Below are 26,916 nucleotides of genomic sequence, written 5' to 3' on the forward strand. Positions count from 1 at the left end.
TGAATGGAGAATTTACAAACATCTATATTTTGTGTTAGGAATTGTGATAAAATTAGGAAAACAGCTGAAGACACTGATTTATACAACTGTGACTATTTCAGGCAATGAAGGTTTACATATCACAGTTTAACAAGATAAAAGGTCTCCCACAGAATACATAGATGACAGACAACTCATCTGAATTTGACATAACACAGCATCAAATACAAATGTAATGTGATGAACAGTGCCAGGTCATTCCCCAGTTAGGTAACATACAACCTCTTGAATAAGGCAGTTCAAATATAACTCTTAATTCAAATCACAACATACCCAGGCAGCATGCAGGGAAAAGTAATTTATTTTGTACATTGGAATGACACAACTTGCAACATGTTTCCATTTTATGTAGTTAGAGCAACAGGATATAAACCATTCAAATTATATATATATATATATTTATATATATATCTGAAGTCAACAGTTGTCTTTACTGGAATAAAGATTATCTGTTTTTGGTAAAAATAAAACTATTTGAATTCGCTAATTAACAAAATGCACAGTGATCAGAAACCCAATTCTTCTCACTATTGTCTTCCCTGGCTTGCTCGCATTGCCCTGTGATGCAGCAGCTGTGCAACCCCAGATTCAGAGAGTTCCTTGCAGAGAGGAACAAAGATTCACTGGCACGTGGATTCCGCTGCTGCAGAGTGTGCCACCCACACCTGATGGACATCAGTGCTCCCATCACACCCATATGCACCCCATGGCTTGAAAAACTGCTTTTCCCATCTCTGATTCTGGGCACCTGCCCAATAAAAAGCACTTACACACGTGCCAGACCTTTGGGGAGTCAAAAGTTGAATTGCATGTGGAAACACATTCACTGGAACGGGCCTTTCATTCCTTTATTACCAACTAATTCCTCCAGACCTTTATGACCAAGACATTCAAGAAACTGTGAATCTGCTCAGCAATGAAAAAAATCTGAGCCAAAAATCTCTTTGATATGGTGGTACCTAATGTGGCTGATATTTCCACTGCAACAGACTTGGGGATCACATGGGATAATGAAGACTTTTTCTAGTATTGAAAAGTTCTTTCAAAAGGAAGAGATGAAGAAGGAAAAGAAGATTTTTCTCTATAATAAAAAAGATTAGTAATTTCTGAAAAGACTAATCTAGGCAGCTTCTCCCAGGTGAAGGGCTGTACATCCCCCTGTTTTAACTGGATACCTGCAGGGATGGATCCTCTTGCTAAGGTGTCATGTCCCATGGTCGCTGAGTCTCCCTTGTCCCATCCCCCTGTGAGGAAGGGGACAGATCTGGATGTCAGCAGGATTGCTTCTGCCACTGGTTCAGGGCTGCTGGCAGATGCCAGGTGTGTTGTGGGAATGGCTTTGGAAGGGGCCAGACTTCGTCAGGCTGAAGCCTTGGGTGAGGGTTCTCCATGTGCCACAAGGCCTATTAAGGGCCAACAAGGATATCAAGCCCATAAATAATGAAGAAGCTGAAGTTTGGATGTGATGGAATCCAAATGCTCCAAGCCTGCAAATGGATTCTTGGGAGATGTCTCTCCTTCAGGTGATCTACACAGCAGCCACAGTAGCAGCAGCCAAGACCTTCCTGCTGGACAACTGTCCCAGGCTTCAAAACCCATCTGTCAGCCAGAGTAACTATGGGAGAAACTGGATTTTCAGAGTGATTGTTATGGGTCCTTTTTATCACCTTTACAAAGTTGTCTTGTGCCTCCCTACTACTCTATTTACTCCTCTAGTAAAAAAATCATTGGCATGTTTCTTTGCCCTTAAAGATACAAAAAAACCAAAAAATCTTCAAAAGATGTGGGGAGAAAGGTCCTTTCACAATGACATTCAGAGCAAAAAGAGAGAAATGACATTTTACAGATCATTAGAGAGCTATCTTTGGCAGAATATTTCAAATAAATTATTTTTACAAATATTTTCTGCAGTCATATATTTATTTTGAATAGATCACTTTCAACTATAGGGTCACTGGTTCACTACTCTCTATTAATAGGAAAACACCACAAATATAAAAATATATGAGCTCAGCACAACTTTTAGGCTACCACGACTGTGTCCAATAATTTCAAAAGTTGTAGATTGATACCACGGAAAATATGAAACAGGTTTTCTAACAGCGTGTGTCAGGTTAGAAGATCACAACAGCTCGTGGCTGCTGTAAAACACACCAGGGAGGGTGGCTGGCGCCGTGGCACGGGATTAGCGTGGGAAGGAGTTGGAGGAGCTGGATGCTCTGAGCCAGTCTCTGCCATCACCGGCCATCTTCCCATGGGGAATTGTCTCTCTCTGACCCCTAAGGCTTAGAGATGTCGTGCTGGGTGGTGGCTGAAGGGTGTCCTCCCTGGGCAGGAGAACTGGGGAGCAGGTGGGTGACACCGGGCTCACTGTGCTGAGGGTTCCTGACAAACCAAGCCGTTCCCCGGTCCCGTGCTGTGCCCCAGGAGGGAGCTCAAGTGCGGCAGCTTCCACTCGCAGAGTTGCCTCCTTTCACCTTTGCATGGGAAAAAGCACCGAGGGAGCCGCAGGCTTCGCCCTTGCACCGTGGCCAGATCCTGCCCCAGGCTGTCTGTAGGACCCCAGCAGGATGGTGACTCTGCCAGGAAGCCCAAACCTGAGCCATGGTGGCCCAAGAAGGGGGCTTGCCTGGTCCCAATCTCCCCCTGCAGCACATCCCACCGAGCCCACCAAACACTTAGATTTAAATGTTTCGCTTTGTTTATACAGCATGTACAGAATATACAGCATCGGACAATTATTTCCTAGTAGACTAGAAGTGTCTCCCAAGATGACTTCTTTTATCAACAAATATATATATAAATTGACAGTAATAAAAGAGTCATACCAACAAATATTATGGCTTTTCATATAAGTGTAGCTGCATTGTGACATTGAATTTGTGAGGAACCGTGACAGAGACAGAGAGATTGAGAGGCTCCAGCTGCTGAGCCTGGGGATGACCCAGCTTTGACCCACCAGCACAGGGGCTCTGCATTGCTGGGGCAGTGCCAGCTCGTGGCACCAAGCATGGCACAGGTGGCAGAAGGAAGGTGGAGTTGAATTTATGACCAATGCTCTGGTTCCTGTCACCAGGCAAACCAGTTCTTCTGAAAACTCTTCTTTCAGCCCTGCTTTGAAAAAATTTGGCTCTGTCCAGCTGGGGTCTGCCTGCTCTGTCCCTGGTGTGGGGACCAGGGGGCCAGTTGGGCTGCTGAGATCTTTCTTTCTCTCTCTCTCTCTCTCTCTCTGTGTCAAGGTTTGCACAAGACGTCTATCTGCCCTAGAGTACCCTGTGGCTGTGAGGTGGAGGACACACAGGATGATGGGTAACACAGGATGATGACAATGGCTGGGCTGACTGGTGCTTTGGGTGCATCAGGATGGGTGGTTGCAGCCTTCTCCCTGCCTGCCTCCCCCGTGCTCCTCCTGGGGTGATGGGGAGCTCCCCTCGGGCTGCTGAGCGGGGCGACAGTGGTGGCTGTCAGAGGGGAGCAGGAAAGCTAGAGCCATTACATCCAAAATACCAGAAGACAACTTGCCTTGGCAGTGCCACCCCCACCCTGGCATGCTGTGCCTGTGGGGGGGGAGTCACCTGTGCTGCAGGGCCGCTCATCTGCTGCCTGCCTTGTCTCGCCTCCTGGGATGCATCCAACCACCAGCTGTTCCCTTCCCTTCTTAGACCCAGAGAGCCATTTTGAGCTCTTTCTCTCTTGCACCCTGCCGTTCCAGGGGATCCTTGCTGCCTCAGCCATGGGGAGTGTCCAGCAACCCTGGGACAGGCTGTGCAGGCAGCTGCCAGCTCCCTGCCCGAGCATCCCTCCACTACTGAGTGGGGCAGTGGAAGAAGCTTCAGACGTGGATTACATCTCTGCCAGGAAAGATGTGTTCCCGTGTTCTCTCCAAGCTCACAACAACAGCCTGATTTTTAATCTAGAAGGAGGAGCAGTTGTTCAAGTGTGCAGAAATGACTTTGAGAACTGGAGTGGTCACTCAAGCGTTGAGATAATTAGGCCTCTTCATTAATGCAGAAAATTAGTAATGGATCTAAATTGCTGCTACTGTAATTTTTTGACTAATTCCCATCTAATTTCCCTCTCTTTCAAAATATCACGGCCACTCCCTGCAGGCCTCCCTGGCTGAAACCAGGGCTGATGCTCCCACGAACAAGCATGGGGAGCTCAGGTCTCTCCTCTGGCTCTGCCTGGCAGGGTGCTGGGCTGTGAGTGCCTCTTCCCTCACGGCAGTGATGTGGGGAGCAGCAGCGAGAGAGTACCATGAGGAACCCCCTGTCTCTGAGATGTGTGAGGTTTCCCAGTGACTGCTTTGCTCCTGGCAGTCTGACTGCTTTTTGCTGGGAATATCCCAGGGGCTTGTTTTTGGGGTGGGAGGTAGAACGTAGTATCCTCTGTGTCCTCTTCTTGCTTTATTAGCTGTGGTGTTCACACCTGGTGAACACCAGGTATACCAGAGACCTCTTCAGACAGCTGAGGGACAGCAGTAGGTGTAAAGATGCCATCACTGCTCAGTGGGCTTCAGGAAGTTCATGGTTCGGATTTTACAACCTCGTGCCAGTTCTCCTTAGCACAGAGACCCAGGATATAGAGGGCTGCAATTTACCAGACTCTGCATTTTGTGGGTTTTACTAGCATGTCTGTGTTCTTCCAGCTAGGAATTGTAGGAGAATTCACCAACTTCTGCCCTTCATCCACAAATAAAACTGTGCTGAATTGCTGAACAATGTCCTCAACAGGTAGCCTTGAGAGCTGGACTACGTGCAGAGCTGTGCCTCCTAATGCTTAATGCATTATGGAAAAAAGAAGTAGGACAAATGTCAGGGAAAAAATAAATAACATTTTCTTCCTTGCTAACGTAGTGACTGTAATGTAAGAGGTATTATTGCCACCTATTGCTCTCTTGAGCTGCTGAAAGAAGTGCATGTTTCCTGATTAAGAGCAAGACAAGCAGGTCTCCTGCAAGGCTCCCTGCATGAGCATGTTTTTCTCAAGAGCTCAGAAGATGAAGGAAGCAACAGGGGGCAAACGAATGAAGACACAACAGGCATCGGTTCATTCTCATTTGTACAGGGGGAGTTCAGCCAAGGGGTACCTAATCACAGCTCTTACTGCAGCAAAAGGCCAGGGCAATGTACAGGGCTGGAGCTGAAGGCAAGAGGCGAGGGAAATATCTCAGCATTACACAGAGCAAGGGGAAATCCAGTTCGCTACATCCCTGGGAGTCACAAAGCCACTAGTTTGCAAATGCTTTCATTAATGTTACCACATAAGCTTGATAGCAACCTGGGACACATTTGCACCACTAGGACGCAGTCTGTCCTGTGCCAGCACAGCAATTTTACAGTGACTCAGAAACTCTCCTCATTTCAAAGTATCTCTGCAAAGAAGCTCATCTGCCAGAATCTCAGATTTCTGTAAGTAAGGAGCCTTGTGGGCTGGGGTAGAGGGGTACACACTCCTGGGGATGACAGTGCCATGGATTGCAATGGCAATTTCTCTCAAGAAAATGGAGCAACAAGGCTGAACTGTATGCAGGTCTCACCCTGCTGTCATCTGTAGAATCTCTTCTGAGTCAGAAGTAAAGGAGAGGAAATAAATCCCACCTCAACAAAGAGGTCAGGAGGTGCAGGGAGAGTCTTCCACATCCTGCAAGGTTTAGGAGCTCTAAGAGTGGATAGACATCCCAAGCCATTGCAACTTAACTTTACTTAAGCTGTGCCCATTTTAAACAAGGGCAGGAAAGCCTTGACCCTCCAGTTAAAGCAATTAGTTCGTTCTGGAATGTAGAGGCAGGGTTGGGTTGAGGGGTGGAGCTGGAGCATCTGTAGGACTTGATAACGGTGGAAATTCAGCAGAAAATGTTTAATCTTCCCCAGACTCATGAGTGAAGGACGGTGGCACAATAAAAACTGTGCCTGTGGGTAGTGGCTGGGTGATGAGCAGGAGGGCCTCAGCAAGCTGAGCTCTGCCTCTGCTGCATGGAAATTTGCCTTGCTCCTTGGTTTGTAGGGGCTCAAGTCCACCACATGGGGTGGTTAATCTTTGTCCTGAGACATGGACAGCAAGCCTGAGCTAACAAGTGTTGTTGTTTGTTGCAGTAAGAAAGGAGACTTGTCCCACCACAGGAAGCCCTCATTTGTGGGGCAGGGGGGACACAGACTGCTTCTCTACAGGGGGCTTGGAAGAAGAGGCTCTACAGGGGCCTCAGCACAGAGCAAGGCTGGGCTGGATTACCACTGTGTATAGACAGTAATTTTGGTACCTTGAGATGGCTCAAGGCAGATGCTGGAGGACCCCAGCATCAGGTGGCATGTGCTCAGTGGTCCCCACTGTTACCTGAACTGGAGGGGGGCTGCATGCTGGGAGGGGCAGAAAGCTTTTCTAGTGCAGTACAGCAGGCCAAGGGCTGTTTTGAATCAAATACATAAAATTACTGTCTAGGGCTGGTGCCCATAGGCAGCCAAGCTAAAGGCTGTACTGTATCTGTGCAGAAATCAAGATGCATGTCCACACCCACAGTAGCTGGGGCAGAGGGACATGCTGTGACAGTGCCTAAAACAAGGTTTCCGGATCTGTGTGGGACCCCACAGCACTTCTGCCCTCCCTGTGCTCTCTAACAGTGGGCACCCCACCAGCAGCACCCAGCTCCACTGCTCAGCAGCGCTCCACAGCAGCTGCTTTGGGAACAGGGTGCACCCCAGTGCCCTCTTCCACACTTCTAGTGAGGGGAGACACAGCCTGGCAGCCAGCTTTGGGAAGGGGGAAGGAGCCAAGGGAGGGTGCAGAGCCTGCAGGAGAGGGCGGTAAACCACCCTGGGGACACTGGGCCTCAGAGGGCAGGGCTGGTTGTTCTTGAGATGCTCCAGAGAGACAGCAAGACCCTGCGGAGACTTCTTGGATGCTCTCAGGAGCATACCACAGAATCCTTCCAGTAGCAGCAAGTTTCTGTCTTTGCTGTTAACAGCTCCTGTTCGGCCAAACAGGTCCTTTTCCCTTGCAGTGTCCCTTCTCTCTCGGTGAGGGGTGTTGCTGGCTGGCAAGAGGCTCTTTGGCACCTCTAGTTCCAAAAGCAGAAAGGCTCAAGTCCATAAAAGGTGAGGAATCTCACTGCATTTATTGTCCCTTGGTGCTTTTTGCAAGAATACGGATGTCTCCGGATGCTTTCCTATGCAAGTCAATTTTTTTACAAGATAAACAGGCTTTTCTACAGCTGTGCAGCTTGTCTGTATAAGCGTCACAGTAGCTGGTCATTGCACACTCAGAGAGGCCAGAAAGGTCCCTGGTGCTCTGCAAACGTGCTTCCCCAGATGGGCTTGAGTGCCAAAGCCTACGGAAAACAATTCAAGGCTTTCTCCTGGAGTGACACCATCCAGCATTAAGTTTTCCCTCTTTTCTCTCTCTCCATTGCTTTCTGGCTATGCCCAGCTCTGTCCCTCCAGGAATGTAGCTGAGTCTCCTCCTGAGTTATGAATATGGTCACCAATACTGTTGCACTTGACTCTTACCCAAGCATTTAAAAATAGCTGTAACAATAACATATGGGCTCTGGTTCTCCAGTCCCTGCCCGTAGCAGAAATAGCCTGATGAGTTTACAGACTGCAGTCAGACTCGTGACCAGAGCGGGCTCAAGGCTTCCCTTCTCCCTTTTGTCGTTTAAGGGAGCGATGAGAGCGGGGAGGAAGATGCACAAATGACTCTTGTGATTGCCCCTCATCCCAGAGGCACCACAGGCTGCCTGGGAAGGGGTGACACACAGGCAGGTGCCTTGTTTGGAGATGAGGGATTCACATCTCTGGAGGGAGCGGCTCCTGTGCTGCCCTGGCACAGGTAGCAGTTCGGGTGGGCTCAGCCTTGAGTCACTGATGATTTGCTGCTCTTTTTTTTTTTTTTTTCCCCCCCCACTTTTTTCATGTGTTCAGTTTGTGGCTGGAATTTGCCTCCACTCCTGAAGAGCTGGGAATACGGTTTTTCCAAGATGCTTAGGGCTGTCTCTGGTGTGTTCCTTCTGCTTGTCCCCAAGTGCTTTGCAGTGGCCTGTGGAGCTATTTGGGTGTCTGCCTCTGAATGTTCTTTGCACCACGCTGCATCCTTTTCTGGGGAAAAGTTTACCTTTGGCTAGTGGGGTGCCGAAAGGCAGTGAAAGCAAACAGGGCAAGTGGATAGATGGAGGCCAAGAGTTTAAACCGCTGTTTCTGGCAACATTTCTGAACCCAGGCCTTTATCAGAGATGCTCCACGTCCTTCCCTTGTGAGAGAGGGTGGGAAGGCTGGCAGGAATGAGGAGGAGATGTGAGAACACTGACATGAGTCAGGGGACCCGGGGAGCTGAGCTGTGGCCCACTGGGCAGGCGAGCAGGCACGACAGCAAGAGGTGCCTGTGCTGGGACTGTGCTTCCTCCTGCTGCCTCCCAGCAGTGTGCCAGCCAGCCCAGGTGTCTTCTGGAGGAAGGCAGTTTGCTTTTGCCTTCGGAGAGTATGGTTTAAAGACAAGGCTGGTGCAGAAGAGCAGGCATGGCACCCTTAAGAACACTGGCAGGTGTCTGGGGCTCAGTGGAGAGGTCCTTCCCCTTGCTGCTCACCCGTGACTCCTCCATGAGCACTGGGCACACACACATTGCGCTGTGCATAACCTCGTTGAAGATGCCACAAAGCACACAGCTGGCAGGGAGTAATTGCATAAACAGGGCTGGTGTTTACCCTGTGATTTAGGCCTTGCCCTAAGCAAGCACTGCTCCATCATTCCCTTTGTAAAGCTCTGTGAGCAAACAGTTATTTACTGTCTGTTAACCTGAGTGGCTACACAAGTCCCATTTGGCTTGTTAATTACTTCAGTGACTACAATTCATTCTGAAGAAGCAAATGATGAGAGCAAAACACCAACATCACCTTTCAATGGAAGTAATTATTGGGTCAGAAGAGCTGCTTTGCTTTCACAATCCACTGCCTGTGAAAAGCAATAAACGTGACTGGCCATGCTCGAGGTGGCCTGGGGAGTGGAGGAGTTTGACTCACTCATCTGGGAGGGTGATGAGTGCCCACAGGGAGAATGAAGCAGCAGCATGGCTGGCCAAAAGCAGCATAGGGTGTGGGGAAGGGCCAGATTCATCTGAGAGCAGCCCAGGGATCATGTTAGATCCTTTGGCTGCCAGGGTGTGTTAGTTACTTGCTCTGCCACACATCCCCTTGCACTGGCAGGTGGGAATTCTAGTGCCTCTGGGCCTCTACACACATGGTCATGCTGCAACAAAATCAGCCACATCCTACCCTTCCTCTTTTTGCCTGGTGGCAGGTGTCTAGCCTGGAGTTTGAGAGTCAGTCACTGCTGTTGGTGGCATTCTGACTGGCTGTGCAGCCCCCATCCTGACTTTGCTTGGCAGACAGGCAGGAGCGTGGGCAGGACCCTGGGAGCACACACACCTCACCAGGAGGCTCAAGGAGAGCCCCACTAGATGAAGGCAGTGCTTGCCTGGGACCCATCTCCAGACTGGGTTCAGATGGTGTTTGAGTTCAGCTGGTGTTTGAGTTCAGCTGTTGGAGCAGGACCTCCCAGGCATCGTGGGGAGGTTTTATTTGGGGGCAACTCAACAGAGGCTGCATGAAACACAGGCAGCAGCAACATCCCTGGGCATGCAGAGAGTTTTCTCCTCCTCAGTGCTGGCTGAGCTGGGTCTGAAATGGCCCATGGCACCTGGACAGGGGCATGGTCAAGCAGCTGCTGAGAGCAGCCCAGCGTCCTGGTGTACTTGGTGACCTCATGGCGTGTCTCAGATCTGCTTTGGCACCCTGCCCTAGAAATGCATCCTCCCTTAGAATTAGCTCATGGCTTAACCTGAAGCAAGTCACTGTGAGGCTGTAGCAACAGCATGAGCAGCTCCATGTAACTAGAAGACATGAGCAGAAAGAGCTGCTAAGCACCCTGGGGGCACATGCACGGCTGTCCTCAAGCCTAGGACGACTCAGCACTGATTAGGGACCCAGCACAGGAGCAACTCCTGCACCCGGAAGGGTGGGTTGCACTGCAACTTTGTCCCTGGGTGGTTTCCTGCATCCCCCTGAGGGTGGAGTGGGCTGTGAGCCCCAGATGTATGGCAGCATACTGAGCCTGAGGCACCATGGAGATGGAGCAGGAGGAAAGGTGTGAGATGGGGCAGGAGAAGGTGTGCAAAGCACCACTACCCCTGTCAGTGGCAGAAACACGGTGAATGCAAACTAATGAGTAAAGGAAAGATGGGTACAAAGGGGAAAACAATTGGAGGGGAGAGAAGGGTTTTCCATAGAGAATATGCAGGAGCAGTACTGGATCCATCAGGAATCATTACAAACTTTATTTCTCTGTGCATTGTGTACCATTGATAAGGATCATCACAATTAGTGGACTCACTGCCTATAGTGGTGGGCAATACACACAAACTAAAAAAATGAAGCCAAACAGATGAAAATGAAATCATTGTACATAAAGGTAATCATAAACCTGAACAACCTGCACCTGTGTTTGATTCTCCCCCCAAAACAATGAAAAACAAAAAGAAAAACCCCTAACCCAATCAAAAGTGAAAAAAACAGCTCAAGGAAAAAAACTCCACAACCTCATATTCCTAGAGAAAATCTCACAGCAGATCCATTAAAATTTCCACAGATAGTTCAAAATGAGTACAAATACCCCCAGCCAGCTAGTCATGGTACAAGCATCAGACATGGTTTTCAGCTGAATGGGAAGAGCTCACCACAGACATGCAGGCTGGGAGTTTGCTGGCTGGAATGTCAGGAAACCTGGCAAAGGGCATAGGGTAAGAAGACATCTCTCAACACCAGTGCACAATGTCTCCTTCTCTGCTCGGCTCTCTACCCCAACCTGCACTAGAAGCATGGGGGGGGGGATGCTGGGTTACACCTCCCTGTCTCAATCCTTCCCAGCAATTTCGGATTCGGAGAGTGCAAAGTGTGGCCTTTTCCTGTAGGGCACGCTTCCCAGTTGCACTCTGCAGAGTGGGAGATCTCTTTATGGCCCTTCAGCCCTTGTGTTGAATTACTCTGCCTCCAAATGGCTGTGGGAAAGGACCAGCTTTGTGGACTGGTCCTGATGGCTTAACACTCAGAAACAGGGGCTATCACTAGACCTCTGGGGATACAGGGAACAGCAGGGGACCAAGGGGTTTTGAGGCAGCCACCGACTATAAAGGCAGAAAAGCATGGGAAATTCTGGGATTCAGCCACACTTGTCCCTCTTGGACTGCTCATCCCACTCGGGCTCCCTGGGACCTCGTGTAAAACCTTGTGTGGATAGTGGAAGCCTTCACGTTGGCTTCAGCACGTCAGAGGACCCCAGCCACACAGGTAGGCAGAGCCTGCAGTCTCTGGGGTTTGGGTTTTCCTCCCCTGAAAACCTACATCTCATGGCTGTTATTGCTTCTCATGGACCCATGCAACAAGCAATAAGTGGGGACAGCTTTCCGTCCTTTTACCCCCGCTAAGAGGAAACGAACAAACAAGCGAAAAACCCCATGGCAAAACCAAACTAGTTAAAAATAAATAAAAACCCAGTGAAAAGAAAAACGCTTGTATCTGCAATGCTCAACCCCCCACAGCTGGAAGGACTATCGCTATAGGTTGCTATATACAGATAGATTTCATTTCATTCATGCAAATGTTACAAGTACCACGACAGCATGCCCGAGGAGGTGGAGGAAGCGGGAAGAAAACCCCCACCACCCCCACGCAGCCTCGGCTTAGGACACTGGACATGAGGTTGCAGCTCTGCATCCCCAAAGCATGGAGAGGGAAAGGTGAGGGGCATGTGGGTGGGAAATGCTAGTTGTACACACTCCAAAACAAAACAAAAAAACCAACCCCAAATCAATGACGAGAACGGTTTGTGTTCTATCCTTAGAAAGCTCCCAGTTTCTCCTTTGCCTTCAGTTTGGTCTCTTGCTTTCTCTCCAACGGGGCCAGAGGGGATGTTCTCGAGTGGCGACGGCAGGTGGATGGCAGTTGGAGATCAGAACCCTTGCTTTCCTCTCCTTCCCTCACCCACTGCTCTGTTTCTCACCAGCTACCCTGGCCCTCCTAATTAGCGATGCACCCCGGTCACCTTCATATCCATCTTCCCAGGTGGCTGGTGGGCGGGAGTCAGCGGTGGAAAGGGGCTCGGTGGCCATCAGCTGCTCCTGTTGGTAGAGTTGCAGAAAGGGCCCTGCTGCTGGCTCCTGGCTGGGGCCACTGCCTGGGGAGGGGTCCTGCTGGCTTTGGGGTCCTGCCTAGTTCAAAGGATGCTCCAAAGCCGCTTTCCACCAGCAGGTGTGTGAACATGGCAACTTTCTTTTATTCTTTTTCTCTGTTCATTATACACAGCTTTATATCTATATCTATACCTATATATCACTCTATATAGATATATATAGATATACATATATTTGCTATCTCTTATTGTCCCTTTAGAAGCCCTTTATGTGGCAGTAGGCTTCCAGAGATGAGAAGAATATGTACAAGAGCCAGAGGAGGATAAACAGTGAGGATGTGAGCAGCTTGGAAGTCCGCGGCCCGCCCAGCTCACCTCCAATCTCGGGTCTCCGCCGGTACAGCAGCACACCCACGCTGATGAAAGCAAAAATGGTGAAGAGGGTGACGGAGAAGGCCAGTGTGCCAGGTGAGACTTGGAATGCTTGTCCGTGCGCCGCGTGGTAGATGGCTGCGATGGACCAGGCTACCCCAATTCCCAGGAAAACGTTCACAGCATTGCTCCCGGTGACATTCCCGATGGAGGCGTCTGCGTACTGGTCCTGCGTTGCTGCTACTTTGCTGGCAAATGTGTCTGCAAAGGAAAGGAAGAGAGAGAAACCCTCAGGTAACATCCAGGTAAGGAGGGAGAGCAGCCAGCCTGGGGACAAGTGTCAATGACAACACCTGGAGAAAGAAGGTAATAGGTAAGGGGACAGGGTACAGCCACTTCCATGAGCGCTCCTGAGGCAGAGCACAACTGGCCAGAGCCAGAGTGACAATCAGGGTCCAGAAATGCACAGGAGGGAAATCTCAATGTTCAGAAATATGGGGCTTCCCCCAGTTTGGCCTCAGACGTCCTGCAGTTCTTCAAGTGAGACAACACTACACTGCATTGGCCTCTTCTCCCACATCCACTAATTTGTTCTTGCAAACTTGCAAAAAACTTGGACAGGATGGAAAAGCTTTGTGGAGCCACAATGGTTTGTATTTATCCTTCAGGTCCCTTGAAGTTTTTTTTTTGTATTTCTGAGTTTGCTTTAATGTTGTCTCTCTGATATCTTTTGTCTCTCTGATATCTTTTGCCTCACTGAAGTCCAGTGACCCTGACACTTTGGTAAGCCAGAGGTCATCTTTCAACCCTTGGGAAGAAAAACCATGTAAAATGGTGCATAGTTGCCCAGGTGCTCCACTAGCTTTAATACCAGTGATAAAATTTGGCTGACCTTTTATATGGAAAACCTTGTGTCAACAGACCAGCATAACGCTGCTCTGCACCACAGGGAAGTGCTGATTTTACATCCCAACCCACTCTGGATCTGCAGGGGGAGGTGGCAGCAGGAAGGACTAGCCTCTGGGTTTTGCCCAGGTGAGTGCTCTCGGCTAACAAAGAGGAGATGAGTCTCTGCCATAGCTGCACTCCAAGATTACCTTGGGTACAGGCAGCCGAGTGTGGCTCAGAAAAAGAAAACAGTGAGGTCAAATTTCCTGTGTTTTGATTCTACGGAATTTTCCTTCCACTCCTTCCCAGCGGGGCTCCAAGGTGAGATGGCCAAGGGCAGTTTGGCAAAAAGATCCATGCAACATATATGGGCACATATAAGAACAGAGAGAGGGTTCATTTGCAGCAAAGAAATCAAAAGGCTACTTTATTTAGATTAAAAAAAAAAAGCTACCATGGAAATGCACCTGATTGCTAAGGAAAGGAAAAAAGGTACTTCCCTTGGTTCTCAGCCTTGGTCACGGTGCAGTAACTGTGGGGCAGTACTGATGCCTCTGTGGCTCTCCAGCTGCCAGTGTGGGAGAAGGAGTGGGACACACTGCTGGTGCCAGCCAGAGTGTGGTAAAACCCACATGCAATTCCACAAGCCTGAGCAGTGTTTTCAACGTAGGGAAGGTCCCTGTCAGTCTTGATTTCACTGCACACCCCTCTGATGCCTGCCTGTCTCCTGGAAAGCAGGTGTGGAGGAGCCCAACTAGCACCCAGCTAACACAAGAAGTCTGGGAGCCAGTTGAAACAAGAGTAGCTGAATGTATTCTAAAAAGGACTTCTAAAATGCCACCTTTTGTCGACAAAAGCAGGAGGGAAGATTTTCACCGTCAAGGGTGTGAAGCAGCCCTGCTACCTCCTGCCTAAAAGCTCTACTGCCAGAAGTGTAAAAAATACTCCTTCTTCTCAAACCTTCTCAGATTTGGGTTCTTTGCCCTGAATCTGTTCTTCCTTTTCGTTCTGCTGCTTCTTCTTTTTCCCTTTGATAGCATTAGGACAATTTCAGGATTTCTGAGCATCTGAGTGCTGGTAAGTTGAAGTTTGAAGGTGGTGAGGGATGGTGTGACTGATCTGAGTCGGGGTTGGGCTGTGTTAGAGACCCTGGTCCAGGAACCAGGCTCTGCCTGGCCAGCACAGGCCGTGGAAGAAGGTGAGTGGAAGGCATAAGCTTTCTCACACAAGCTGACATGGGAATTCCCAGAGCAACTGTCCACTGGAACCATCCTCTCCAGTGCACCAATTCATCCCTAAGTGAGACTCTTTCCTGAGCCAGAGGAAAAGGAGTCTGGGTTGTAGCAACCCAGAGTGCACTGGGAGTGGCACGTAGACATGGAAACTTGTGGTTTTCCCTCTCCCTGGTCAGTCCTCAGTCTCTGCTCCCTTCTGAGTCTGAGTGCCCATTTGATCAGGAACCATGCCAGATATTTGTGAGGCTTCAAGAGTTGCATTTCAAGCAACTCCCCCAGCTCAGCAACCTCACCTTGATCCATCTGAACTCGGTCTCATACAAAGGTGTCCGTGCTGGGCAGTGCACCCTGGGTATGGACTAGCAATTAAATCACCCAGGAGCAAGGTTAAAGCAGCAGATGTGTAAAAAGAAAGTGCAGGACTGGCAACACAGGCAGCATTTGAATCAAAGACCAACTTCCTACTCTGAAAGTGGACGCCATGGAGGCTTTCACAGAACTAGATACTTCACAGTCTTTGCAAGATAAAGGTCCTTGAAATACTTTCCATGGGACTGAACCCACATCCAGGATACTGGCTCATCTGAGGCTGAAAAACAACTTCCACACATACCTCAAATCTGTCCTTCGGGGTCCTGCAGAGCAGCGCTTTCCCAGCCCAAACCCAGACCCAGACTGGGCAGAGGTGCACCTTTACAACAAACCCTGTGGTTGTCCCTACCTGGCACCGATGTCCCCAGTGCGACAAATACGACGGCGGTGACCGAGTCCTTCAGGCCGATGGTGCAGCCAAAGTGGGATGCCAGGTCGCCAATGAAAGCTGTCAGGAGGCCGATCATGAGGATGGAGACAACAAAGCAAGCCCAGCCATTCCAGTAGTCTGTTGGGGGCACGAAGGCAAAAAGGACCTTCCAGAAGACGGTCAGAAAGTGCATCACATAGTCAAAGCAGGAGGGCAGCTTCTCCTCCCCACATTCATCGTCGTCGTCATCTTCCCCTGGGGAAAACCAGCAGTGCCTTATTAGACTTGCCCACCCTGGGGGAGGTTGGGCAAAGCTCCTGTGCATACTGCAGGCTACAAAATGCTGTCTCTTATGATTTGGGCCCTAGAAAGCCTTGACTTCCAAGTATCTTATTTTCTGGGCAACCATCAGAGGAGCTTGATGGCCTTTCCTTTCGCCTTCCCACAGCACAGAGAGACCCCCTGCAAAGGCATTGGTTTTAAAAAAAACACCTGCACTTCAGAAAATGCAGAGCCTTACGCCAGCACCTCTGCCTGAGTTTAACCATCAGATGCTTCGTGAGCCTCAGTCCCTGCTCAAGAGCCCTTTCCCCAGAAGATGTGGGAAATAACTGACCTCATACTGGCTGGAACTGCCTGGGGTAGGTGAACACACTGAAAGCAACATGTGCCTCACGGAGACTCCCCTAAGGAAGACCCTTTCAATCTTCTTTCACAAGTGCCAGCTGGTTTTGGTGGTTGATGAGCTGCTAGCTCTGGTGCTTCCCCTTACTTCTTCTGTAAACCAGGATCCAGTCATGGATTTTTGCCTGCCCTAGAACCGCCCTGGCCTGTCACTGCTGACTGTCCTTCCTTGTTGCATTTTCCTGCCCTTTCACATACCTCCCTGTGAGCTTTGTCTGCTCGTTTCTCTGTGTCAGATCTGACCCAGGTCAGTGGGCACTCCCAGCAAAAACAAGCACTTTCCCATTTGCACTCCTTTCCAGGTAGTTGTCAAGCACCCCAGGTCATGAGCCACTTATGGGGCATCATTTGTCACAGCAAAAATGCACTTTCCTTCTTCTCTTTTTTTTCTGTCCCTGATCCATGTCAGTGCTTCACTTCTTACCAATCTGTTGTTAATGCCTAAAATGCAAGGGTCATTTTACCAGTGCAAGCCTGCCAGCAGTCATGGCTCCACTCTGTTCACTAGGCATATTGTGTGGGTCAGACTCTGCCTCTCCTGGTGCTGTGCTGGGCACTCAGCTCCTCCTAGCACACCCCTGCTCATGGCTGTGGTCCCTGTGGCATCTGCAACTGGTCTCCAGTATGGATGAGGAGCTGGGGATGAGTCCTCATGCCCATCCTGCCTGATGTCCCAGGGGCTCTCAAACCCTGTGGGGGGCATGCTGCTGCTGCATGTCAGAAAAGGCTCTCAGGGAGTTACACATTCACAGCCATGGTCCCTGGACATGCAGGCAGGTTGTTGTCCAGAAGTCCTCCTGTGGGTCACAGGGAAAGAGTTCAGCAGACAGTGATTGCCCACTCCCCTGATTCCTTGGCCCTTTCACCCTACACTGGCCCAGCACATCTTCATCCTGTTAGTCCTGGCAGGTGTCTTGGTTTCTCCCTTCCCTGCTCCTGGCATTGGCAGTTCACCTGTCTCTCCAAAACCAGTCAGCATCCAGGGAGCCCCCACTGTGTGGAGCTGACCCCGCCAGTGAGCCCACTGGGGTTGGTGACCTCTTGCTTGACTCCTGCAGCTCTGTTGAGCCATCTCATGAGCCTGCTGGACAGCCTGTCCTCTGGGCAGCCTGCATGGTAAATGTGGAGTGTCCCCAGCCTGGCACAGCACACAGTGCCGGTGTGGTGTGATAGCCAAAAACTGCTCCTGCTCTCAACTGGAACCACTCCCAGACATGGAGGGGAGGTGATGCTCTTCCAACTAAATTAGGGGGAGCCTTCCCGTTTCCTTTAAGGAACAAGGATTCATTTCTATGTTGTGAACGTCAGGGATTCCAAGGCCACTGCAAATTGTGTTAAAGACATCCATTGCACTCTGCTTGGTGATTTTTTTATTGTCTTTGATACTTTTTTTCCCTACCAAGGATGTGGACCAACAGATCTCCTTGCACGGCTATTGGAAGGAGCTCCTTACTAATGGAAGGATTCAATATATAGTCCATCCCCACCAGACAACCTGAGTGAGTCTGGCCCTCCTTCCAGGGAGGATACCTCAGGATGGCAGAGAAAAGGGGCCAAGACCCAGAGTAGCCAAGAGCACCCAATGAAATCGGAGCCTCTGCTCTGCTCCACTACAGTGGGCGAGGGGACAAGGTCCCAAAGGTTTAAGGGAATGTTGGCTCTGTGCCTGGGAAAAGCAGCTTCTCTCAGCAGCTACAGTGCTAATCAGGCCAACATTCCAAATGAGATCGTGTTGCTATTATCTGCCCTGCTGCTGGGCAGGGCGAATGTTCCTCCTCTCACACCTCCCTTCACAATGTGAATCTCTGATGGAATAACAAAATGTATAAAGCCTCTCATGGGGTGAATAAAATGGTCTTGCTTGTATGCTGTGTACCAACATGTGGGTATCAACTAACCCCATATTCAAATAGTGGCTCTGTGCCACACCAACAGAGTTTCTGGGGGAAGCTGCTGGTGAGCTGCTTGCTCTGTTGATGCTCACAACAACAACAACTGCTTTCTGCCTCATCACAAAGGCGAAAAGTCAATCAGGGAATCAAGACATGGCATCCTTCCTGGGAAAGTGGAGGCCAAATGGACATCATCTTTGGAGCTTTACAATATTTGGCTAAATAAAGCCATGACCCTCCAGGGAAAAGTTCTACTCAGCATCCTGTTGGGGTGCAGCTTTGCAGACATTGCTCGTCTTCAAAGCACTTTTGCTGATGTCTCTGCCATAACTTGATGAAAAATTATGCGTTGCTTGGCTTCAAAGCTTCAAACTCACTATGATAAAAAACCATAGCTAATCATCAGCATGGTGTTATTATTTTGGCAGATATAAGTACCTATTCCTGTGTATAGTCATGAAGTTTTCCAGCCTGGAAAACCTACATTGGCCCATGGTTTTCCTTGATGCACAAAGGCTGCCACTGGCAAGATACACTGTGCTTGTGCTCATGCTGTAATTTTGCAGCAGGTATTTTAATCCCCTGCCAAGCTGCATGGCAGCAGGGCTGTTATGGACCTAAATCTTTATGGAGATGATGAAACAGACTGAAAAATGAACATGAGTGCCACTGTCATAGCACTCATCCAGATCTGTCCATCATTCTGTTAAGCAGCTCTCTTTTGAAGAGCTGGCCAGATCCAGTGAAGGTGACGTGAAATGCGGAGTGAGATTGGATGGTGAGCCAGGGGTGCATTCAGGAACAGGCTTGCAAACCCCCAGGATGTTTTTGCTGTGGAAGAAACTTTACAGCTGTTGAGTGCACACTAAAGGAGCTAGGGGTGAGAGGCTCGTGGATGGTGTGGAATGGCACGGAACGGTGTGGCACAGTCGTGCCTGTACCTGCACTGTCCTTCCACAGGCTTAAAACCTGCAGTTCCATCGCTCAGCCTCCCTTCAAATACTGCTGTAAGTTGCATATTGGTTTGGAAATGGGGTTTTAATCTTTCTTTTCTCAGCTGGGATGTTACATCGAAGCGGGAATGTGGGACTTTCGCCCGCTCTCCATGGTAAACTGCAGGGAAAAACCTCAAACTCAGCTTCCAGTGTCTAAGGCATTTTAACTTGTCTGGCAGAAAGGTTGAGGAGCTAAAGCCTGAGTATGTCCAGAGCTCAGAGACAGCCTACTGTCTCCCAACTGCAAGGGACAGTTAATGTCCACCAGAATATGTCCCATTTATTAAATGTTTCTTAATCATCCTGTTAGCACTGATAATGACTATATAGTCATGGTTGGAACAGGGATTTCACATAACTGTAGTCTTTACATGTGTCACAGAAACAGGATCCAAGCATCAGTGATTATCTTTGCCTTAACATGGAATGCAGTTAAATAATTGGTTCTGGCATAGATTAGTTTAGCCATGTTAGCTAGAAAACCTGCAGCAAGGATTGTCTTGCATGATATGTTCATGCTGTATCCAAAATAATGGGAGGTTCTTGCCTGGAGGCTCTGAGAAAAACTATGCTACAACTGAAGGGATCGCAATTTGAAGAGATAGCTGCTGCACAATGTCCTGTCCTTGTTTTCAGAGGCAGAGGTTAAATGGGACGGCCATCACTTTTAATTACTCTGTGCTGGGCAGACATTACCTTGTATAGCTGAGTTCGAGGTAGGAAATGTGAGTGTTCCCCCATGCATTTCAATGCACAATTAGCTAGATGAGCTTTAATTGCCTTCCCCAGAGATTTAATTTAAACGGGTTGATTTTGCCCTGATGTGTGCACACACAGCCCAGGCTGGGCTGGGAGGTTGTAACATCCAGTCAGTGAGTTATCCGTCTGTTAAAACAACATCTAGAGGAGATCTTTCTTTCCTCTTCCACAGATGTGGGAACAATAATCTATCCTGTACTGGGCATACTGGTAAACACGGCACTGGCACTGGCACTAGCAAGAACTGTACAGCAGGGCATTTCTGAGGGAAAGACAATTCTCCAAGATATGGAAGATATGATCATATATGATCACACCCAACCACAGATACTACATGTTGCTGCAGTTGTTGGGCTGCTGAGCCATAAACCTCCAGCCACAGGCGGCTGGAGCAGCAGGAGTTCCTGAAGGCAGGGGAAGTCAAGTGTAAATTTTGGCTCTCAGAGAGTTGCTGTCTTCAGAGCTGGGCACCCTCAGTACTGTGTTGTCCTCAGTGCAGTGGTACAGGGAGAACCAGGGATGGGGACCACTGCTGCCTAGCACCAACATCATCTGTGCCTGTCTGAATTTCGACACTGACTTCATCTCCCAAATCTCTCCCACTGAACTTAATTTTCCCCTCTGCCATCTGGTAACAGCCAGGGTGTTGTTCTGTCTGGTGCTACAGACACACTTAATGCAGCAGGTTCCCTACACATAAGACAAGGTGCTCTTACAAAAGGGTTTAATCAGCTGTCTTATTTATGCAGACACTGTAAATAACTCTGCTTCCTGTTCTGCCTCCTGCTGCTCCTCTACAGCCTGTATTACTGATGCAGCCAAGCCAAGATGCGAGCAAGGTTGATCGTAATTCACCTGGAGCTGTGGTCCAAACTCACCCGCGCTGACAGTAATAGCCTCAATAAACTGCTCCCTCCAGCTGTTTGTGCCAACCACCAGGGCCAGGTTTGTCTTCTTAATGAGCTTGTCCACTGTGTTCTGTGGATGGAAATGCAGAGGAGAGAATTAGGGACTATCAGGCTGGAGATACTGGGCTAAAACTCACTCACGTTAGTGCTTACAGCCATGCATTTATAGAAAAAGCTTAGGAGATTTTAAGCTCAGGTCAAGAGCCCCAGCAGCAAAACCAGCAACTCCCCTCGCTGCTGCTAAAAAAGACCTTTTGAAGCCTGCTCATGATGGGAGTTTGAACCATCTCAGAGACACGGTAAGGCTGGTCTGTTATTTTTTTATACTTCAGAAAAGTGGAAAAGAATGAAATGGCCAGTTTTCAGCTCTTGGTCTGGCACATGCATTCATGGCAGCTGAGCTGCACAACCATTACTTGCATTTAGGGTATCAACCCTCTGCACTGGGAGTCCCAGGCTTGTGGCTCACTCAAGACTGCCTGTAAGTAGGACCCACACCACTGTGAGAACGAGGATATGTTTTAAAGCAACCTGCAGCATTTTGGAGCTCAGTCAGCTCTTAGGCTCACCAGGTTGATGTTTTTGTATAATAATAACAACCACAAAGAGTTTGTGGGTGGGACAGAAAGTCCCTGAAGGACCATGGCTGTGGGCTAAAATGGACAGTGAAGATGCAGAGTGTATTTTAACCCACAGCCATCTCACTAGAGTAACCCTTAGTCTTTCATCATGCCTTGGCTCAGTCACCTCCCAAAGTGTCCCTTGGTCCTGCTCTGAGACCTTGTGGTGCCATGCGTTGCCTCACTTTGCCACAACACCATCCGCATGTGCTTGGCAATCCTGTGCCAACCCAGAAGGAGAGGCCCAGCCAGAGGGGAAGAAGAACAGGGTCAGAGGATGTAGAGAGTACCTTGAACTCGTAGGATTCCTCAATGATGATTTCGAGTTTGGTGTGCTCCCCCAGGACTGGGCGCCCCAGCTCTGCGATGCGACGCTCCTCCTCCTCCTTGCTGGTCAGTGGCTGCTTTTCCTCATTCTCCTCTGCAAAGCAAAGAGCCCATCAGTGAACCAGGCCCAGCTGGTCACTCTCTGGATCTGGCTTCCTGTCAGAGGGGGAGGTCAGGAAGCCTCCATGTGGGAGCATGAGCGACAGAACAGTGGAGAAGGAGGTCATGGAGCAATAGACACGATAGTTTTAGGGAGAAGTGCTAGCAAGAGGTCTGCAACTCATCCGAACTCAGAAGGAGTCCCGTTCATCCTTAGTGCTGGGGAATAGTTTTTTGCCTGGTACCTGCTGTCTCTCCACAGGTATTCTGGGAAGCGGAAAGGTTATCACTAAGGCCGCTCCATTTCCCAGCACTCCAGGTCTGCAATGGGGTATGGTCAGGACAATTCCATCAGCCTATTACAACAAGAGAGAGCTACCAGCAGCCCCAGGGCTGAGATGCATATGAAATCTTGTCTCTGCCTCCTTCTGAGCAGGGTTTGCCTCAGAGAGGAAGCTGGCAGTCAACTCCTGCTGTGATGGTGGGGCTGGTGGAAATAGTACTGGGCCATACAAGTGTGAGGAGTCATCCAGAGGCCAGTGCCTGGCCCCAAACCCTGAGAGAGCAGGCAGCAGAGGGACTACACAAGCAGTGAAGCAGGTCTGCACCTCCACTGGCATCCATGCAACCTCTGGGGCATGGGGACTGAAGCTCATGGCCTTCGTCACTGTCCCTTGTGCAGACCCCACTGAACTCCCTTCCAGTCCACTCGAGGGATAAGCAGAAGAATGTCAGTGCTAAAAAGGACTGGAGTTAAACTGTCAGAGGCAAACACCCCAGTCAGTCCACATGGGATTGACGTGACCCTCAGGTGTCACACTACAGGTACCTTGGATGGAGACCACGGTGCAAGAAAGAGGATGATCTCTAGCCTGGACCTTCCTGAAGACGGGTTTGCCTATCAAAGCGATCAGCAGGACGTCAGCAGGAGGGACTGCACACCCTGTGCAAACTGTCACCGTGCAGTTAGTAAACTAGTTCTATGTCACACGGGGTTAGTGTTGCTCCCTTGCTGGCTGCCCCTCATCTGCACAGACAGCAATGAGTTGCAGGAAAGCCCTTCTCTTCCTGCTGGTCAAAGGGACCCACCTCACTGCCAAAGCCTCCTAAGTCTGAATTATTGTTTTGAGGGCTACTGAGGGGCCGCTCTGCAATGTGTGGGACCCAGGATCTTCTCGTCCTGCAGTGGTTGGCTGAATGACAGATGCTTGGCTGGCTAATAACAGAGGAACAAGCCCTGCTGCTGGGTCTTGCTGGTGGGAAGGGCAGGGGCTAAAACAGCCATGGGGTCCTGCCCTTCCCACAGTGCTTGTGCACCCTGGCAGCTGCCTGGGGAGGGCAGAGCCCTGTGCACACCTCTGGTGTGGGCAGCAAGGAGGGGACAACTGGATCAAGTGGAGAAGCCCACCTTGCTCCCCCAAGGTGGGAGTTAGGTGTGTGTGGCAGGCAGAGCACTCTGTGAGAGGACGCTGTGTTAGAGGGACCGGCTGGGGCAGTGGGGCCGCAGCTCAGCGCCTTCTTACCATTCCAGAGTTTCCCTCCAGGACAGAACAAAAGCAAAGAGGAAACCAAGAGGAAAGAGTGGTGTGAGCATATGGCCATTACGAGAAGGGAAGTGGGGGACAGGGGAAGAGTAGAAATCCATACCTGTGATGGTGAAGCCACCTAGATGAAACCAAAAACGAGAGAGAGAGAGAGAGAGAGATAATAAATGAGGATTAGCATTTGCACAGCAACACGGACACCTTGCAGCCCACAAGGTGGTCCTTCCCTGCTCCATGGCCAGGAACTGTGGGCATGGAGGCTGCTTCCCAACATGAACCCCTGGGGATAGTGTGAGGAGATCTGAACACAGGCTTTTCAACCCACATCTGCAATCTGCCACCCCCTGGTATCCAATATATGCTGTGGAGGGGGTAAAACCAGTGTGAGTCTGCCCTGGTGCCATGGGTGCTTTGGGGAAAGAGGATGGCTTTGCTTCCCTCCCCAGCTGTCCTATCCTGGAAATGGCCAGCAAGGAAACACAAAGGCTGGGTAGGCTCTAAATCTTCCCAAGACAGGAGGCAAAGTTTGCGCTGTCTCTTCCAAAAGGACTGGCCAAGTTTCCTGTCCAGCCACAAACATCCCTAAGTCTCCAAGAAATCCTGTTTCTGCCACACCAGTGTTAGAGGGGGGTGGGGTGGGTTAATTTGGATGCCACAAGCCTGTATCATGGCATGTTGGCAGGTATACTATGGCTGTAACTGAACTACCCCTAAAAAATGCTCCTTGCCACTGCAGATTACCACTCGTTAATATTGGTGACTTTGGGGCTCTACTCTAAGGAGAAATGGGGCATTAGATACCTGAGTTCACTTAAATAGTGCTCATTACCCTAAAAGAGAATGCTGAGAGCAAAGAAAAAAATTCAAGCAAAATCAACTGTCTTCTGAAAATACGCAAACTGGAAAAATGGAAAGGAAAAATGAATGTGCGCTTACCAAGCTCATTCAACAACAGGGCTGTGAAGGAGACAGAGACAAACACAGAAGAAGAAAAGTAAATGAATAATGAAATCAAAAGGGATATCCACAGAAAGACACCAGATCCCAGGGCAGAGATTTCAGATCTGTAAAGCTGCAGGATACCATTAGTGTTAAGACAAAGGTACTAAAAATAAAGGAACAGAAAGTTTCATGGGATTGTGGATTTAAAATAAAAACCATTGCAAACATGGGGTGGACGTGGGATTAAAGGACATACTCCAAAAATTAATTTTCCCCCTTTGAATTTTATGTGCAAGATCTTCCATTGGTCTCGGAGGGGTTCTGCCCCAAGGGAGGACACAAGACGTCCCATGTGCAGCAGCTACTGGCTTTGACCTCCTCCAGCTGCCTAATGGGGAGCAACAGCTCCAGCACACAATTGTACTTTTGTCACATGAAATGAGGGAAGAAAAGTCTGTGGCAAGGCTTGGCTCAAAGATCTCGTTGCTCAACGTTTTAGGTCTCCAAAAAGAAAAAGCCTCTTGCTTAGTGCCCCGGTTGGTCTCGTGCCCCTGAGATGCAGACCCCAACAAAGCTCTGTGGCCCAGGGGTGACATTTCAGAGATGCCCTTGTCTCCAGATGGCCCTTGTCACCTTGCATTGCTGCTTCTTGTACAAAACCAAGTGCAAAAAGATTGCATGGCCAAAGCAGCAAATAGCATCCCTTAAAATTCTGACTTGTCTTCCAGCTAGTGAGTTTGCAAAGCTCAGCTTCTCTCAGTTTTCCTTAGTTATCTGTGTGAACAGGAAAACAAGAAACTTTATTTCCTTTTCCTTTTATTTTTAGCTAACACTTTCAGCTGGGATCTATAGAGTTGGTACCACAATTTTCAAACTTGGTCCTGGAAAGCATGTTAGCCCTTGCTGGACTTGCAAGGCTGAGCCCTTGTGAAGCTGGGCAACTCTGGAGCTGCTGAGTTGAGCTGTCCATGTGTGAATTTATCTTGGCAACATTCTCTATGCTCCATAGATGCCACCAGCACCATTTAGTGATACAGACTCCACCTGCAGTGCCTGAGTCATGCCAGTGTGTCTGATTTTTTTAGCCCAGCTTTTGCTTTGACCCAGCTGGTCACATAAACCAGCAGGAAAGCTGATGGTGGGGATGACGCAGCTGACCTAGACAGCCCCTGAGCTGAGGAGGAACGTGGCAAGTCCCTTCTCAGTGTGGGGACCACTGGGGGCCCTCTCTGTCCTGGTCAAATAATATATTACAGCCCCATGCCTGCTGAAGGGAATGATGATGTCTCAGAAACTAGAAAGCGGCTCCAAGGCAGACAGAGCAAATGAGGCTGACAATTTTCTACAAAGGCTTTAATAATAGTCCATATCTTAAGTGACTCTAAAACTGCTTCTTGCTTAGCCATGAATAGTGTGCAGAACTAGCTGTTGCCATTAATTTTCACCCTATTTTCTAGCAGAAAAAACACATGAGAAAATAGGTGAACTCTGCCTTTTTGGGAAGTTTTGCAGTTGGTTCAGAAATGTGATGAAAGAGGAAATTGTTTTTATTATTCCTGTGAGAAGCTATTATCCAATGCAGAGCCATGAAACTTCATTTGAGTATAACCTGATTTACCTAAACTGATTGCATCTCATGGTACTACCTGCTTGTGCTGTGATTTTCAGCTATTTTCAGATGCTAGTGCCAGCATAAAAAGGCTAAAATTACTACTCTGGCCATGCATTTTATTTCAAGCGAAAGCTGTTTTATCTTCTGATAAAAATGATGCAGCGTTGCCTTTTTACTTGTCAAGACTGAACGTTCTACGTGATTAAATGAAGGTGTAGCTGCAATGTGGCAGGGCAGTCACTCTCAAAACATCTCTGGGGGCTGTCGATGCTCGTTGTCCCCTGCCCAGGTGCCCCGGGGCCATCCTGGGAGGACGCCTTGCTCCCTGGGGGCCCTGGTGAGTGAGGCAGAATCCTCTCAAAATGACAGAGGAAAGAAAACAGAGCAAAAAGGTGCAGCGGCCAAGATTCGAAGGAGGGAGGGCAAAAATGGCCAGGAGCCAAAGTGCGAGGAGAAAGGAGTGTGAGAGTAGGAAGACACAGAGAAAGCGGACGGCAGCGTCTCAAGAGCTGGTCTGGTTTTACTCTCACACCTTTCACTCCTCGTCGTAGCCACACCGGTTCCCCAAGCACAAGGAAGAAACTGCACTCTTTCTCATACTCCTCACGGTCAAGTACTCTAAGGGTAATGAATTTCCTGTGGGAACACAAGACAAAGGCAAACAGATGATTGGCATTGCACACACACATGCAGTTCATGTCCACCCGGGTGCTGTGGTGACAGAGATGGTTGGGTGGGGGAAAGCGGCTGCACATCCCTCCTGGGGCATATGGGGAAGGGCAGGAGCACCCCCACCACCTGGCCAAGGTTGTACCTTGGTGAGCTGGGGAAAGGCTGCGTTCAGAGGGAATGGGAAGTGGTCTTGCTCCTGCCCTTTTCCATAGGCTCTGGGGATGTGAGCTCGGTGTTGCAGGTGCCAGACATGAGTGAGCCAGACAGGGACACACAGGCTGGGCTCAGCCCCGGAGCACGTCCCCCACCTTTCTTCTCACTCATCTCCACCAGCCGGGGCTCCCCGATCTCTAGGTAGAAGGTCTTGTTTTTCTCATACTCCTCATCATCTATCACCTTGATTGATATCGTTTTG

At 49.4% G+C, this 26,916-nt stretch overlaps 1 protein-coding gene across 3 annotated transcripts in view; it reads right to left on the reverse strand.

Annotated features, from left to right (window-relative positions):
- Window positions 1-26,916, reverse strand: part of SLC8A1 (solute carrier family 8 member A1) — a 114,659-nt gene continuing 87,743 nt past the window's right edge. The window contains exons 2-8 of one of the 3 annotated variants that reach the window (XM_050316963.1): window positions 26,362-26,465; window positions 24,212-24,232; window positions 23,379-23,396; window positions 21,596-21,726; window positions 20,656-20,755; window positions 15,427-15,702; window positions 1-12,843 (exon numbers count right to left, since the gene is read on the reverse strand). In XM_050316963.1, coding sequence (XP_050172920.1) covers window positions 12,467-12,843; window positions 15,427-15,702; window positions 20,656-20,755; window positions 21,596-21,726; window positions 23,379-23,396; window positions 24,212-24,232; window positions 26,362-26,465 — 1,027 coding nt within the window. In that variant the 3' untranslated portion in view covers window positions 1-12,466. Of the gene's footprint in view, window positions 12,844-15,426; window positions 15,703-20,655; window positions 20,756-21,595; window positions 21,727-23,378; window positions 23,397-24,211; window positions 24,233-26,361; window positions 26,466-26,809 lie in introns of all 3 variants that reach the window. The other 2 variants (XM_050316965.1, XM_050316964.1) reach the window with 2 other exon arrangements.

Source organism: Myiozetetes cayanensis, unplaced genomic scaffold (assembly GCF_022539395.1).
Source record: "Myiozetetes cayanensis isolate MyiCay16 unplaced genomic scaffold, myiCay2020 scf2-11, whole genome shotgun sequence".
Lineage (NCBI taxonomy): Eukaryota > Metazoa > Chordata > Aves > Passeriformes > Tyrannidae > Myiozetetes > Myiozetetes cayanensis.